At 40.3% G+C, this 17856-nt stretch overlaps 1 protein-coding gene across 1 annotated transcript in view; it reads left to right on the top strand.

Moving 5' to 3' along the window:
• Nucleotides 1–9536: 9536 nt before the first annotated feature.
• Nucleotides 9537–17856, top strand: part of STAM (signal transducing adaptor molecule) — a 32484-nt gene continuing 24164 nt past the window's right edge. The window contains exon 1 of the mRNA XM_083864884.1: nucleotides 9537–9619. Coding sequence (XP_083721010.1) covers nucleotides 9580–9619 — 40 coding nt within the window. The 5' untranslated portion in view covers nucleotides 9537–9579. The remainder of the gene's footprint in view (nucleotides 9620–17856) is intronic.

Here is a 17856-nt window from a genome sequence, read left to right as displayed (position 1 = left end):
AATCTTTTGAAATTTGATAAGCAATGTTTGTCTAATTCTCTTTAGAATTCTGTATTTCTTTCCTTCCTCTATTTATTTGCTCTGATTTATTGATTTTGGATCTACACATTATCTGTTATGATGACTGGGTTTGTCTTCAGTTAGTTTAGTCAATTCAGAACTTAGTGCTGAGGTTCAGCATCTCAATGTGTTTCCTCTAATATTGTGGTTACTATTTGTTAAGCTTACAGTTTCTCTTGCTATCTCACCACTCATTCACCCAATTGATGAAAACTTTCTGAATATCCCCATAATCTTTTCTTGGATTTAAATAAACTAAACATTTTGTTCAAATTGCAAGTTTTGTCATCCACATTTGGCTATGTTTCCCAAACATTTATTTAAGTATTAAGCACAAAACATATCACAGAACTTTCCTAAACACTCCACTGCTCTAATTTTGCTATAATAAACTTGCTCCTTGTTTCCATTTCCCATGTTTTAATCTGTGGAGATATTTTATTCCTTAATCTGTAGGTACTTCATATCCTGGGTAGTTCTTGTGTGACATTTTATCAGCAGCATTTTCAAAACATATTTGTTGTGTTAATGCTTTTTTACAAAACTGTTTTTATAATTATGTGTTCCAGGAATTGCAATAAATTAGTTGAAATGTAATTTCTTTTTCATAAGTTTCCTTTTGTTATTATTTAAATCAAGATTTCTATAAATTACAATGTATATATTTGTGTTTACTAGTCTGTATTTTCTGAATCCTTTATTTAAATTTGATAAAGTGTCAGCTATTTTCAAAGCATTAAGTACGGTATCTATACTTAATTAGAAATATTTTTTATAGCAGTGAAGTTATTTAATCTACTATTTCAATTTTGGCTAGGATCTTTTGGTCCCCCCAAAATACCAAAATTATTCATAAGACAGATTTTCTTTACATACAGAAATTTAATCAATAGAAGTGAATAGACATATATTAATTGCATCTAAATCAACTTTAAACTCAGTTATGACTGGCTTGCCAATTGAGGTGAACTTTGCTGTTATTCAAACACAAGCCAACCTTTCCAATAAATTTCAAGACAAAGTCAGATCAAGGTATTTTATGCTGTAGGTGAGAGCATTGTGTTTCATGTTCATTCTCAACCTTCCCTGGCAGTTTATTTACTCTAGCTCCAAATCATCAACGCTGCTATACTGTTACTACAAAAATGAGTGTTTTTGTTCATGATTGATACTATTAATATATATTTTACTTCTAGATTCCTATTGCACACACAGATACTCTGAACCATATAAAACTGAATGGTTTTTACATCCAAACTATTTCCAGAAATACAAAGTGAAGCTTATATGAGATTATTTTCTAATGAAATGTTATACAGTATTTTGGGGGTTTTGTTACAAAATTTATCTATTCAATATGGAAACACTTCTATGGAATGAAAAATTGTAGTGCTCTGAAAATAATATAATAGCTTAACAGCTCCACTATCACAGGGGAAGGTCATCTACTATTGGAACACTTCAAGAACTAGTTGATATGAACCCTGCAGAATTACCTTTATACTCCAGACTGGTTAAATGTCAGACAGTATCTTAAAATCCTGGCAAGAGGAATTTGTTAAAAAATTTAACATCTTCGATTCTGCTTGTCCTTCTGTGTAGGAGCATCCGTGGATGGCAGGGAGAAGGAACTCTGCAGACTTGAGATATTCTAGAAACACGTGGTTTTATTGCAAGGTTTGTGGGTAAAGAGAGCCTGGCCTTCAGCCACCAGGCTCGCCTGAAGGGAAGCCCCAAAGAGAAAGGGAAAGAGAGAGAGGGTATGAGGTAAGGGAGGTAAAAAAGCTAAGAGGGGTAAGAGAGAGGTAAGAGCAAGAGAGAGGTAAGAGTGAGGTAAGAGAGAGAGAGTGGTAAGCGGTAAGAGAGGTAGAAGAGCGGTAAGAGAGTGAGTACCTTATCACAATACATTATATCTCCTTTTGTGTTGAATATTCTAATTTACAGTGACCAACCGGCGCAAGATACAAAACCTACAAAGTTTGCATACAGCCTATGAGAACTACAATATTACTATATCATCCTATATTCTAAACTCTAAAGACTACTTTTCTTATCTACTTTTTTCCTGATGTCTTGGCAGGGTGCAGAGGGGCTACATTTTTGGGTCCTTTTGTTTTCGGTCCTTCAACCTAACTCCAGCTAATCACCGTCTTCCTGCCTGCCATGATCACATCTCAAAGCTGGCCTTCATTTCTATTTCATTCACAGGTTTTACATCTGCAGTATTTCTTACCAGGCAATCATATCCACAATTCCTTCCTGTCCCATCTTTCCCAACACTTCTGCAGTTAATGTTCCCAACACACTGCAAGAACAAAATGTTTAGACAACAGACTTTATATATACTACTTGCACACTATTCTAGGTTTATTGTATGTAGGAATCAGTGACGTATTCAAGGATAAATGCAAGTGAACAGAATTTTGTCTAAATTGAGCAACACTGTGTGTGTGTCTTTTTGTGCTTTCATCCAGATGTGTATATCTATTATTTAATATACTATGCTAGGAATTTGGTAGAAGATGCTTTCAAAAGATGTGGCATGGAAAGGATTGCATAAATTTTGTGGGAAGAACTAGAAGATCTCATGTTTGACATTTCTGAAGCAGTTGGAGTTTTGCACTGCCACTGCAAAATAAATGATTCATATTAAGCCTCTGACTGTACAGCTAAGTAGTCAGCAAAGGAAAAGAAGTGTCATGAACACAGGCTGAAGTGGAATTTTACACTTCTGTTACAAAACTACAAAAATTCTGGTGTGAACATTTAAATTTTTTGTATGAAAACTATTGATTCTACATATCCAAAACCCACTGGTTTATTAAATGTTCTGAAAAGCACATTAATTCTGGGATGCCCTTGTGTATTGTTCTATATAATCCTCTGCAGGAACAAAACCATAATGCAAACTGCAATGTTGCAGAACGAACACATGTTAAAGGGAGATGACTATCCTGCTCATTTGACTTTGGTTTATCTGAGTTTTTGATTTATCCAAACTCAGTGTACTTTTGCTATAATAGACTAATTGAGCTCTGTCCAACAATTATTTTCTGTATGGGCTATTTTAGATGTGATCTGCACAGTTGGAGTCTTTGCACATTGCAAGACTGGCTGTATCAAGAAGCTAACTCCACTCTAATATTCTAATTGTGTATATATATATATATGATTAAAAATGAAATTAGTTCTATTAATTTTCATATGAGTAAAATAAAATACACTTTGGAAATTTACTGGTAGCATAAATATATTCTTAAATTCCCTTTTCTATATTATGTAATAAAAGTAATATTCTTCTTATAAAGAAGCTTTTCTACCTTGCCCAAGAGATATCAGGCAAATTTTTCACAGGTTTTCACAAAACACACTTGAATAGTACAAAAAACTCCTTCTGATTTTCTGTATATTTCAATGGTAGCTTGCTTGTGTGATATACAGTCTCTATAGAGAGACTGCTTTCATTATTAGTTTCAGAGCAGACACAATCTAAGCTTGTTAGTTAGTTTTATTTCAAGAGCTTGAGTTAAAAAGGGCTCTTTATCAAGTGAGTAGTGTTTCAATCTGACACCCGTTGTGGTCAGTAGAAGTATTTCTATTTCCTTCTTCAAAGAGTGGTGGAGAACAAAAAGATTAATTTTAACCTCATCATTGGTTGAAAACTGGTCTGAGTTATCAGCATGAAAAAGTGACTATATTGGGTGTAGTCAGTTTGGCCACACTAAGAAGACATCATGTTTGTGACAAAAAAAGCACTAGGACAAGTGGTTCCCTACAGCAGTGTCAGGAACCTGGCATGGAGTGATGCTCTGGCCAGCATCCCCAGGGAAGCCCAGGCACCCAGAGATCACAGCAGCCAGTACACGTTATCTGCCTTTCACTGCTATATCACAATACATTACCATAAGATTATTCAAGCAAATAGCACAAACACATTTTTGTGTTTGACTTCAATGAACTTGTTATCCAAAATCATCTAACAAAACTTCAGTGTAAATATATGAAATATTACTTCATTGGAGTTGCTTTGAAATTACTGCTTTGAATTCAGATTGAGGAAGACATAAACCCTTGTTTCTGGCATCTGTGCAAATATTACCTAGAAGGTTGTACATCACAATTTTTAACGTGGTCAGGGAAAAATGAATTATTTTATAAACTTTATTAGTAGAATCTTTGCCTAGTTGTAAGATGACATAGGTTTCAAGGAATTCCAGTTATATGCCTCATATAATCCTACTTGCACACTTTATAAATATTAAGGTAAAAAGGGACAATTAAATATTTTTAGCCTGATTTCCTAACAGTGGACACCAGACTTACTGTATTGATATGTTTTATATATTTTCTCTATATGTAATGGAATAGATAAGAATACTGTAAGCCATGCTGCTTAGACACTTGCAAAATATTAAAACACATACAATAAGATTAAAGATGGGAAGTAAACCACTGTGGTGTGTAGTGGTGTGGTTTTAATTTTCCTTGTTCTTAATGTTTTTAGATATTGTGCTGTTTTATGTAAATTAAAGTGGTTTGTCCCATTTACCCCTCTGTTCTTCCCCATATGGTTTCTCCCAAGTTGCAGTTTTCTGTCAATCAATGTGTTATGTAACCCCGTGGGCCTGTCTGTCACTCTGGGGCCTCTCTCTGCATCCAGAAAGTTCCAGGGAGAGCGTTGAGTGATTGGACAGGACCCCAACCTTACCCTCCTACTTCTCTTTGGTTTGCCATGATGTCTGTTATCTTTGAGCCACTCCCATGTTCATCCCGACTGGCCTGGTAATGAACCCATCCCCTTGTTCCACCCCCAGATATAAGCTGTTGTATCAGAATGTTCAGTGCCCTGTTAAGGCTGACACTGTGGAGGTGAGGTCTCCCCGGGAGCTATCAATAAACTTCAGTTGCTGTCCCCTTATCAGAGTCCACCTTTCTTCTCATCACTGCTCACCACTCGCTGGCAGAAAAGGCTCCTCAGGATAGGTGAGGTTCCCCAGGGTACAAACCATACCTCGTACTGTGGCCGGTGTCAGGGCTGGCCTGGCGGAGCAGGAGAGGGATCCTGCGACACCGCGACCACCGCAGGGTCGTTAAAGCATCTACATCTGCCCTGTAACTGGGAAAAAAATTGTCTTTGTCATATTGTTATTCATTACAGCATCTTGTATGCCATCCAAAACATTTTGTACTTGCCCTGTCAAAGATAAAAGCTGTGACTAAATGGACGTCTGGCACTTGCTCTATTCTGAACCTTCCTCTTTTCCTTTGATTATCTTTTCTTCACAGCCTGCAGTTTCAAAAGCAATGTACGTAGTGGACTATAATGAAAATGCAGTTAAAATGAAGGTCAGTGGGACTGATTTGTGAGACAATAATTGTTCTTCATATCTGTCTCCTTGCTAGAAGTGTACTGGCCTGACTTTTTCCTGGCATCATACACCTTATTTTTACAATGCGGCAGCTATAAAACTAAGATATGCTAAAATAAATGGGCATGACAAATAAAATACTACCCCAGCAAACTGGAACTGCAGTGGACCTCCATGGCTACAATGATTTTGCCTTATTTTAAGAAAATGCTTGTCTAATGTAGGTGGGTGTCAACTGAGTGATTGTAAAGAACATTAGAACTTCCTCAGCAGATTGTTATTTACAAGTTACTGCTCCTAAGTATCCTTTCCTACTGAAGACTATAGAGAAATGAATAATTGTATATCATCAGAATCCAGAATTTACCTTCATATGGATAAACTTTTGTCATAATATAAAAAACAAATAATAAATTATATAAACAAATAACATAAATAAAACACTTAATCAAATTTAGAAGTATGTCACATCTTTAAAATCCAGGAAGTGCGTTAGCTGGAAATTAACTGAACATGAGACCACCTGGAGTACTGCATTCAGCTCTGGGGACCCCAATCTAAGAAGGATGTGAACCTGCTGGAGTGAGTGCAGAGGAGGCCATAAATATATCAGAGGGCTGGAGCAGCTCTGCTATGGAGATGAGCTGAGAGAGCTGGGGCTGTGCAGACTGGAGAATGCTCTGGGAGACCTCTGTGCAGCCTTCCGGTATCTGAAGGGGGCCTACAAGGAAGCTGGAGAGGGACTTTTTAACAAGGACATTGTAGAGACACAGCAATAAGACAAGGGGTAATGGGTTTAAACGGAAACGGGGTAGATTTAGATGAGAATTAGGAAGAAATTCTTTACTGTCAAGGTGATGAGGCTCTGGAATATGTTGTGCAAAGAAGCTGACGATGCCCCAAACCTGGCAGCGGTTCAAGGCCAAATTGAACAGGGGTCTGAGCAACCTGGTGTAGTGGAAAGTGTCTCTGCCCATGCCAGGGGGATTGGAACTAGATTACCTCTAAGTCCATTCTAAACCAATCCTAGACCAACCTCTAGCTGTATCTGAGCAACAGTACTATATAAAAAGAGAAGTGTGCAAAGAAAAAAGAAATGTCTGCACCAGTCATCTGAGACTGCTTACTTCAGACAAAAGTAGCATATATTTAAAAAAACACCCTACTTAAAACTTGCTATAAGGCTGTCTAGAGGCAAGCCCTAAGTCAGAGAACTGTTGGACAGATAGGGTCATCTGTGAAATCAACAGAGTCACTGTTGCAGAGGCCATCTTCAGAATGAGGTCCAAAATAGAACAGATGAATAATCCTCTGGACATGCCTGTTTTTCCTGACCTAGACTGCTGAATTACTGTCCCTAGCCATTCCTTCCCACCTCTTCACATGCCTGATCTAATTCCAAGGTGAGTCAGAGGTGTGACATGATCCAACAGAGAACTGCTCTGCAGTGAGGTAGTTTTCAGCTGGATCAGCTGATTGTGCAGCCACAAATGAAATGGATCAAATTCCAAATCTAATACAAGAAATGTGGTGGCAGCACATAGTTGTGGGCACAGGGCAGTGTTGCCACATTCTCTTTCAGCTGTAGATACCCCAAAATTAGATGCAATTTGAGACTGTACCTTTGAACTATACGCCTCACTTTTAGATAGCTAACTTAGGCAGCAGTAGGAAATAATACAAGCATTTTGAACTACATCCAGTAAAGATGTAGTTAACACCTGTTTATTAATAGCATATAGATTAACACACCTGTTTTTAATAGCATATTCATTATACTACTCGCACATAAGGTGGAAAAGCTGGTTTCCAGAGCCATTTATGTCTGAGAGGGCAAACCCTACAGTTCTTGAGACAGTGCTCTAACGACCACCCATTGTTGTGCCATGAAAAAATGCTAGAGCCATGAGACAGGGAAAAGAGGGAGATACAATATAATATGGAATTTTGGAAGGACTTCACACTGTGTCCACAGTAAAAAAAAAATCATTACAGAATCAAAATATGAGCCATAATTACAGAGCCTTAAGATGCTTCCTGATATAGACTACTTTTTTTTTTCAAAATGTTGAGTAGAGTATTGGGAAGAAAAGTTGGGTTGGAATGCTCTCAGGCTGAAGGCAGTCTAAAACCCCAGTTCTCCATGTGTGTTGTGTTAGCTCTTCCTGCAGGACTACTGAATAAAAGCTCTGCTTGTTTTGAAAGGATTCCTATGATTCATTCTGAAACCATCAGAAAGAAGAGATGAGAAAGGATGGGATAAAACAGGTTCAGAGAACATCTACCATATGTCTTTTGTGAACATAATGGGGGATGATGAATGGGGACGAGGTAAAGCATCCTCTGAGAATATCTAATAGTTGAACTGAGGTAGAATCCAAAGAAAACATGCAATTCCTTACAAGTAGTCAGTTCTACACAGCAGATCAATGCTGACCTGCATTAGCTGCTGAAAACAGTTGCTATGGATAGGTAAAGAAGCAGAACTAGAGGTCTGGGGAAAAAAAAAAGAAAAAAAAAAACCCGAAAAACAAACCTTAGTAAAATAACAAAGTGCCTAGTGACTGTAAATCCTTGTGGGAAGAGGCTTAGTGTGCAGTTTTCATTTGATGTGTCAGAAGTCTGCCTAGTGCATGCAATCACATTCATTATTGAGCATGGTTAGTGCTATTGATTGCATCTAGTGTTTCTGCCCTGCAAACAGTAATAGTACCTTTTTCATTTCTTGTTTGCACGCCTGTGATATGCCCTATTGCTCTGTGACTGACTCTTTCCCCAAGTGTATACATGAGCCTAGTTTTACTTAATTTGCAATCCAACTAGTTCAAAGTAATCGAACAGTACTAAAAGGCCTTAAGGATAATGACTTGAGTTTTATGTGACAGCAGGAATAGGCAGAACGCGTGAGTCATATTGTTAACGTGGGACACACCCCACAGAAGCCAGCAACAGAGGCTTACAGAGTGCAGCACCAAGATAGGCAAGCAGAGGCCGCGGGATATTCCAGGCCCTGTGAGCAGCTGATGGCTCCTGCTCCCCACGGGATGTGACCGCGGAGAACTGGTCAGGCTGCCATGGATGCTGTGAGAGAGATGCCGGCGTAACCACCACCCCGCACTTTGCTGTCAGCTAACCCATGTCACAAGCACCATGGCATTACCAATGCAAATATTCAGTCAGCCCAACGTACAGGGGAAGCTCCAAAAATCTTCCATAGAAAGCAAACGTGTCTGGGCACAAAACCGTCTCGCCTCCCGAGCAGGGGGGACGAAAAGAGCTCCACGCAACTAAATCGTATAAACCTCCGCCTCAGGTGGCTGTGCCGGCGCTGAGCTGCCCGTCTGGGGTGGCGGGGCCGGTCGGGGCCGTGTGTCCCTGTCCGGCCCCCACAGAGCCCCGTGTGTCCCTGCCCGGCCCTCGCACAGCCCCGTGTGTCCCTGCCCGGCCCCCACAGAGCCCCGTGTGTCACCCCTCGGCCCCCACAGAGCCCCGTGTGTCACCCCTCGGCCCTCACAGAGCCCCGTGTGTCACTGCCCGGCCCTCGCACAGCCCCGTGTGTCCCTGCCCGGCCCCCACAGAGCCCCGTGTGTCACCCCTCGGCCCCCACAGAGCCCCGTGTGTCCCTGCCCGGCCCCCGCACAGCCCCGTGCGTCCCTGTCCGGCCCCCACAGAGCCCCGTGTTTCCCCGCCCGGCCTCGCACAGCCCCGTGTGTCACTGCCCGGCCCTCGCACAGCCCCGTGTGTCCCTGCCCGGCCCTCGCACAGCCCCGTGTGTCCCTGCCCGGCCCCCGCACAGCCCCGTGTGTCACTGTCCGGCCCCGCAGAGCCCCGTGTTTCCCCGCCCGGCCTCGCACAGCCCCGTGTGTCACTGCCCGGCCCCCGCACAGCCCCGTGTGTCACTGTCCGGCCCCGCAGAGCCCCGTGTTTCCCCGCCCGGCCTCGCACAGCCCAGCACGGCGCCGGCGGGCCCAGCCCGGTTCCCGGCGTGCTGCGCGGGGGGCGGGCCCGGCGCTGGGGGAGGTGGCGGCGGCGCTGCCCGGGGCGGGAGGAGGAGCCGCCGCCGCCGCCGCCGAGGGCTGCCCTGTCTCGCCGCCGCCGCCGCCGCCGCGCTGCCGGGAGGGGCGGCCGCCGCCGCGCCCCCCGCCCCGCGATGCCGCTTTTCGCCACCAACCCCTTCGACCAGGATGTGGGTGAGTGGCTCCCGCGGCGCCGCGGCCCGGCCTCCCCCCGAGATAACCCCGCGGGCGGCCGGCCGGCCTCAGACCCGCTCCGGCTCCATCCCCCGCGGGCAGCCGGCCCTCTGGCCTGGCCCGGCCCGGCCCGGCCCTGCTGGGCTCGCCGTCGCCCGGCCGGGAAGCGGGAGCAGCGGGGCTGGGCCGCGGTCACGGTGCGGCCGGGCCGGGCTGGGCCGGGGCCGTGTCCCGGCGGGGGCCGGGCGGGGACAGTGCCAGGGCCCCTGCGGGCCCTCCCGGCCTTGCGGGCCGCGGGGCCGAGCGCGGGGATGCTCGTGGGGGACGAGCTGGCCTGCTCAGCACGAGTAACGCCGCAGCACAGCAAAACAAGTAGTGAGAAAGGTCCGCCTTGGAGTGTTTTTGAAAGGATGAACAGTAAAAAGCACCATCTACAGTTGCCTCACAGACAGGCATGAGGAGTCATTAAAGCATTGTGTATTTAGTTCTCTAAAGGGGATTCCTTTGGCAGCTTACTCTTTTCCTTTCAAGTAAAGCTTGACGTGCTGAATTCAAGTGTTATCCCCATCTTGCTTGTTCTAGGGCCAGACTAGAGGGAGAGGCTTTTACTTGACAAAAATTACGCTGATGTGTCGAAACTGTAGATAAAATAACATATAGACAGTTAATAATTAGTTTTGTGTGTCTTATTTGAGATTGTGTAGTATCGTTTGTTTTTGACCTGCTGCTGACATCTCTTTTACTTTGAGAAATAAAAGCTTTGTCTGGGGAATCCCATAATATAAAGGGACTTTTTCTCCTATGTGGATAAGTACACCCCTTCTCGGAGGTTATTTTCTTACAGCAGAGTAACATTGTATAAGTCTCCTGAAACTAATTTCTTTAATAGTGTTAAACTAGCTGTAACTTTCAACTACAGATACATTGTTTCTTAATGTTTATCAAACTTTAGACGTTTAGGCTCCAATTGAATTCTTGCAGTTCTTTAAAGAAAGACCAGGTCAAAACCGTTTGAAAAGTATGTATCTTTTCAGGAGAAAGGATTATTGAATTAAAAAAAGTACTGAGACATAAACTCTGTATGTATGTTGCCAGAAATTTTTAGTCTGTTGCTTTAAAATAAGACATAGGTCGATCTTCTCATTTTGAACTACTAACACTTTTAAGCTGAAGATTGCACTTCAATTAATTATTTTGTTGGTAGGAAGCTTGACTGACTTATTTTGGGAACTAGTAAATAATTCTTAGTTGTTCTGCTGTCTTCTAGTGTGTTTTGACAGCTGGATGTGAGGAAGACATTGTACTGCTTGCCAGTTTTCCATGGACTATTAGACAATGATTTGAGCTAATAAGATTAAAAAGTGATAGGCTCAGGTTCTGGCAGGTGTTCACTTTTTTTTTTCTCCCTAGTGCCTCTGGCTGTCAGGGAAGCTCAGACTCCTTGCAGGGATGTCTCTAGAGCTCATTTCACTGGATGTGCTCCTCAGCACTGCGAGTCTCAAGGCAGGCAGTAGTACCCATCAGTTACTTCAGTGGTTAATTTGCTCTTTTCTAGGGGCAGAGGATGCCAACCCCTTACCTACTGTGCTTGCCTAATAGGATCACCAGTAAATAATTTTCAAGAGCATTATTCTGTATATATATGAGGAGATAAAAATAATCACTCAGTACCAAATTGTTCTTGGAAAAGCAGATAGTGGGCAATGGGCTAATTTTCACTGGTAAACAGCCTCTTTCTTTTGGCCCTTTTCATGGTGTCCTGAGGGAGACTAAAGGAGCAGCAGGCTGTTCAGTTGGTGACAGCCTACTTTCAGGAGCCTGCTGCCTTTATCCATCAGTTAATTGGATTTGTGCCAGGGAGATGGGAATGATGAAGTCTCCCGGAAAGCGTCCCTGGGCTCTTCTTCTCCAGGGCCCCTTGGGAATGTGCTATTATCTGGATGATTTTTTTGGCAGGCTTCATAAAAGAGCATCAGCTGTAGCGTAATCTCTCCTGTTCTGAGGAAACTTCCAAAAGTTGTCAAGCCATAGTGCTATTTTTCATTTGCTTTCTCTGAGTGAAAGTTGAGTGCTCTGCTTTTGTTTTTATCCAGCAAGAAAGTTTTCTTTTGAAAATCAGGTTCCTGAAGCAGAAAGGCAGTCACCAGATTTTCTTAATTTCATCTGAATCTGGACATTGGTGCTGTTTATAGTATTGCAGCAATAGCTGAACTTTCTTGTCTACTGAACAGTCGATCAGTACTGTGGAGTAGTTGGAAATTATTTTGGAACCATTTAGGATAATGGATTGCACAGACCATATCTGGAATTAAGTTGTTTTCCATTGTTTTGGGGAGCGTAAGTATGTCTTACATTCAGGATAAATTTTTCAGTTTGTCTGGCCAGTGAGCAGCATTTGGCTAGGCCTGTGAGTGCACTGCTGCAGTGGAACCTGGTCATCCATAATACAACTTTGTACACCTGGGGTTTTTAGGTGCAGTTGGCAAAAGAATGTTGTTTAAGACTGCTGTTAAATTGATAATATTAAAGAATGCTCTGAGATTTGAGGAGAATAACCATTGTCATCCTCAAGAGTCCAAATCTCTGGATGAAGCCCAAATACCTTTAATTTTCTGAAGTTTCTTTTTACCATATTTAGGAATATTTCAACAGGAAGGGGTGCTAATCAGTGGTGACACAAGTTTTCACAATCAAGTCAGGGAACTTTTGATGATGTGCTCAAGTAAGGAACATAATACTGGAGTATGAAAAAAGAAAAAAAATCTTCAAGACACTGGGCCCGTTGAGATTATAATTAAGAAACTCTAATCTTCCATTTAAGGGGTTAGAATTAAAAGTTTTCTTATTAGGTTTATGGCTTTTCTGTTTCTGCTGTATTTCTCAATCCTAACCATAAAATTATTCCCAGGGAGTTATTCCTGAGAAATCCAGATTTATCTGTAAGTTTGACTCAGGTTAAATAATGGTGATATGTGCTTTAAGAACCAAAAGACTGTCTACCAATCTGTCATGACAGGCTAAATTGTAATGTAGTGGTGCTTAGGCTAGGTTTGATGAAGAACTTACTGTTAAACCAGTTCTCAAGTGTCATTTAAATATTATCTCAAGAATAAAATCTGTAACTCAGGCTCTGGTATAAGTTGTCACAAAAATCACACACTATTAAAAGAAGGTGTTTAAAAATGCAGGGGTTCGTGTTTGTTGTGTTTTTTTTTTTTTTTTTCCCTAACACACAGTAAAGGATGAAGGTATTTGCATTTGCTCTGGATGTTACTCTGGCTCTTACTGTGATGGTTTGAGGCAGCACAGAAGTGGGAAGAAATTCAGACTTGCCATTTACAATTATAGGAAATTAAGCAAGTGGTTTAGTAAGGTAGTAGAACTTGATGTGACTTGCAGTCATTTTCCCCATATTTTATTAACATTATCAGTTGTTGATAGTTTTATGCTACTGACTCTTCAGATATTTAATATGCTTGAATCACGTATGATCAGCCTATAGTTCGATGCTATTAGAATGTAAGAAATGGTTTGACCATGATTCCCATGGTGCAATTTCTTGAAATAAAATCTTCTTGCTATTTAAATTCATTGTTCTTTAGATTTATCTCCTTGCTTAGTCAACATCTTCAAAACATCCAATTATGTCTCCCTCTGAGCTGGACTTTCTGTGGTAGGCCAGGTTTGCCAAAAGAAGGGAGAATTGTCAGAGGTGAGTTTCTTGACCGCAGATCATTATGGAGACTGCAGGCTGTGAGTTAACATCTGGCTGCAAAGGAAGATGAATCTCAAGGATTGGTTTAGCTTGTCTGAACTGAGACTGGCACTTTTTTGCATGAGTTGGCCTCCTTTTTGTCTCAGCTTTGTTTTAAAAAGGACATTAACTGTGAGCTAACAGGGAGACCGAGTAGAAAATGTGTGGAAAAGGAGCTATAGCCACCCTCCTTTTCAGTCTTTAATAAATATTTATGAAAAACAAGTACTTCTTACTTAAGCACACCTTTGGTGTTAGGATCTCAGTGAAAAATGGAAATGTTGACAGCATAAGACTGAGTGGAATACTCCTTCAGTATATCAGCCAACAAAAAAATCTTCTTCACTATCAATTACCAAGCTCTGAGTTCAGCTGGGCACTTGAAGCCAACATAATATGTTCAATAGTCAAAGACTGTACTTTTCTGGTAAAGAGATTTACCTTTCCCAGGGAAGAGCTGTCACTTAAGTGCTTCTCCTCATTTCAGCTGTGGCAGCATGCATTATAATATCAAAATTTAGAAGAATCAAAGTAGATCTTCAACATGTAAAATCTGTTCCTCCAACTGATAAAAATAACACTGTATACCTGATGTGAAAAATTAAGTTTCTTGCTGATCTTCTTTCTGAAATGCTTCTCCTATTGTGGATTGGCTTGTGGGGTTCTGCAAATACATCCTGGCACCATTTGTTCATATGACATACCTGTGATACACCTTGTTTACGGACTATTCATCCTTCTCATGTATCTCTAATGTGCTCACCTTCCTGTTGTGTTGTAATATTTCTGGGCGAAAGGTAGTTTGAGTTCTGTGGATTCGTTAGGTTTGGCATGAGAAGTCTAAACAGCTAAATTATTTTTGCTCAGATTGTCTTATGATTTCAACCTTTTCTAACCAGATTGTGAATATCTTCATTCTGCTCAGCTCATTGAGTGATGTTCATTTTGACTGGGCTGCCTCATGCACGGTGAGATCCTACACGGTTTTCTGAAGGAATGAGCTGAGGTGGCCTCAGTCACTGCTGCTCGCTTTGCCTTGGATCAGCTGCAGGGCTGTCATAGGACACCTTCTACAATTGCTCCCAGAAGGACTTTGGAACACTGTAAATGTACAGTTAAACTGTAGAAGTTGGTTAATAGCTTTATCAAAGTTAATGGTACATAGAATTCAAGTTTCTCTCTATGGTGTTGTTGCTATTAGACGTCGTTTTCAATCTTGTCCAAATGAAATCTGGTTGGTCATATTCTTCTTGCACAGTTCTGAGCATGTTAGTGAAATGCAAAGTGGTTAATATTCAAGTGGTGGTTTTTGTAGAATGGGCCAACAAATCTATTTGTTCTTTTTATTTGACAGACAAAAAGAACAAAATCTAATTGTATTTAACTTCAGTGATGTGGAATGGTATGTAATCCAAATTTCTCAGCAAGTGCCTGCACAAAGAAAGAAAAATTTGCAGTCAGTTTCAGTCTTTAAGGACTATTTAAACTATATTCCTTTGGAATTTTAGTGTTTGCAATTTCATACAGAATGGGAATTTATTGGTTTGGCCTTGTGAATAAAACAAAACTGAGCAGAAGAGGAGGAGAGAAGGCTGAGGGGAGTGTTGAATTTTTCATTAAATCTGTCTTATTTACAATGACATAACAGATTTTTGAGGATCTTTTCAATAATGCTAGAAACTGATTCTATTATGAGTCTGAGTCGAAGACTTTGTCTAGATAGTCTTTTGAAGACTTTCTGTAGCCATTCTTTTCTTTGTAATTGAAGTTGCAACTTCAATATTTCATTTTAGTGATGTCCAACTGTGAAAATTATGTTTCATCCCTGAATAGAGTAAGAGCAAATAATAAGTAGGAAAAACCTTAGATTGGTAGAATTTTCTGACAGTTTTTACTGATACTTGTTTTAAATGCTTCAAACAATGTACAATTTAAGTGTTGGATTAGAAGGTGTTTTGATCTAGATTTGTTTTTCAGTTTTGAAATTCTACTAGTTTTAACATCTTTGAGACTTCATTGCAGAAAAATAACTCAATTCTGAGACTGGGATTTTTCTTTCAGAATGAGATTCAGTAAAAACTAAAGCTTGGGAAGCTTAAGCCTGACAAGACCTCCCTCTGGAAATGATGTTAGCAATGGGCAGCCACTAAGTTTTGTGCCCTAAAAAATGCATCACATGATTCATCACAGTATCGGAACAGTGATGAGAGTATTTACTCTTGCAACTTTCTTATGAGGCTGTAAAATGCTGCTGTTGAGATGCAGAACTAAGGCAGAGAAATCAAGTGACTGGCACATATTTCCATGGAAAATCTGCCACAATATTTATATTCCTTTTATCAGCAGCTAAGACATCAACCACTAAATCTGGCAATGGATTTTTTTCAGCATGCACTACCTTTCTTCTGTCTAATAGCACTTTGTAAATCTGAGGATAAATTTCTTTTAGAAGAGATATTAATTTTAGGAAATTTTTAGTTTTTCTACTGAGGAAAGTGATTTTTTTTTTCCTTTGTCCTAAAATGATCAACAGCAATTGTGTTTTGTATATAATAGGGAATGTCAAATAGAATCACAGTGCAAATATTTTTGCTTTGTTTATAATTTATAAATAATGCAGAAAACCAGAGGAGCAAACAGAATTTTATCAGTGCTCCAAGCATTCAGGTTTGTGTAAATTGCAGAGAAATGAGGCCTTAACACATTTAATGAACTTTCCAACACAAGGAGAGGCAGGTTGATTTAGGTATCCCAAAAGAGCCCATGTAAGAGCCTGTGCATTTTCAACCAAAGTATAAGTCATTAAACTAATATATTTAGATATTTTTGGCCTGGCTTCTCATTCAATAGGTGTAACACAGGTGGGTTTTAGGTACAGTATTTCAGTGAGAGTCTGTGGCATTTGTAATGAGGAGTGATGTTTTCCTTAGAACCCAGGTACAATTCAGTGTTATATAAATTTTATTCAGAGGTTTACTTGAAAAAAGATACAATATATGTTTGGAAGAATGATTTCAGCATTTAGGTGCTTTATTTGAAGGACATTATATTCTACAAATTATTGAGAAGCTAAAGATACAAACACAGCTGAGATTTCTGTCATAGGAGGTGCATTTTGCTTCAGAATACTTTATTTGTTCCATGTGTGATTTATGACAATGTTTGTGTGGTTGGAGCACTAACTCTGACTCAGGAGTTACGAAGCTGCAAATTGTTGGTCACTGAAAGGTGTGTTGGTAAGGAAGTACAATTAATGCTTACCTTGTTTTCCTAGGTGTCTGTTTTAGGTATAATATATATTTTAGAGAGTGAATGTTGGACAAGAGGGAATTGGTCTGGCCCATATGGCCAGTGTTCTGAATACAGAAGTATAAGTAGAGAGGTCTAGTGATTCCAAACTCTGTGCCTTGCAAAGTAGCCAAAAAATGATATTTTGGTTTTGTCTCTTTTGTGTTTGTTTTAGGAACTAAACAAAGTGTTGAAATAATTTAGAAAGGTTTTCTTATATTGTGCCTGATCATTGTTGTTTTTGACCAAAGAACCCATAGATCCCATAGATATAACCAAAGAAGCCATAGATATCTTTTTCCCCTGAAAGTATGGTACTTATCAATTTATGTCTGTCTTTATGGAATTACTGGTAAGAAAATAATATTAAATAACTCCTGAAAAAATAAAGGTGAGAGATAAAGACGTGTAATGCAAAAAAACCCAAGGAAAAAAGCCAGTTTAAAAAATTTAAAACTACTATTTTACTAACTACTATTAATAGTGATTAGGATTAATAATAACTATTAATTACTACAAATTAACCTTACACAACATAAGATGGTACAGTCTTGCACTGCTTAGAATTACTATGTTCATTTGAAGGCCTTGCTTGTGCTCAGAAAACAATGCCTTGGAATTGAGTGATGCAGCTTCAGGGAAGAGACCTACAATGCAGTCCTGTTTCCTTTGGGTTTGGCATAGCAGTAATAAGTTTTGAAGTATGTTGATTTCATGAAGGAGCCAGCGCTGTCTTTTAAAGCTGTTTGTAAAGTTTGAAACGTTATCTGATCCTGGCTTGGCATTCACTAAGTTGAGTAAGATTTTGAAGCAATGATGAGGTAGAGGGATACGGTCTGAACTAAACATTAATATTAATATTGTTATGGTAGAATTATTTTTGATCAGAGGTGGAAGATGAAGAACATTTCTTCTTTAGGTTATCTTCTATGTGCTGTGCTAACCTGTCCCAAGACTTGAAACACAAATATCTGTTTTTCTTCTCTTGTAAGAGTCCATTCCACTACTAAGACAGGTCTGCCAGTGACATATCAACTCTACCTGGCTGGGAGGGTGCCAGATGTTATGTAGGATAGGCAATCACCAAGTGAATTTTTACCTGTGAATGCGTGCCTCATTTTAGGAGAGTATTTGTGTATTTTAAGTGATAATAATGTAAGTAATTTAACTTAAGTAGATTTAAGTAATCATTTTG

Source organism: Zosterops lateralis, assembly GCF_965231275.1.
Source record: "Zosterops lateralis genome assembly, chromosome: 1".
Taxonomy (NCBI): Eukaryota; Metazoa; Chordata; class Aves; order Passeriformes; family Zosteropidae; genus Zosterops; species Zosterops lateralis.
Note: the sequence above shows the minus strand (reverse complement) of the source record. Positions and strands in the feature narration are given on the sequence as shown.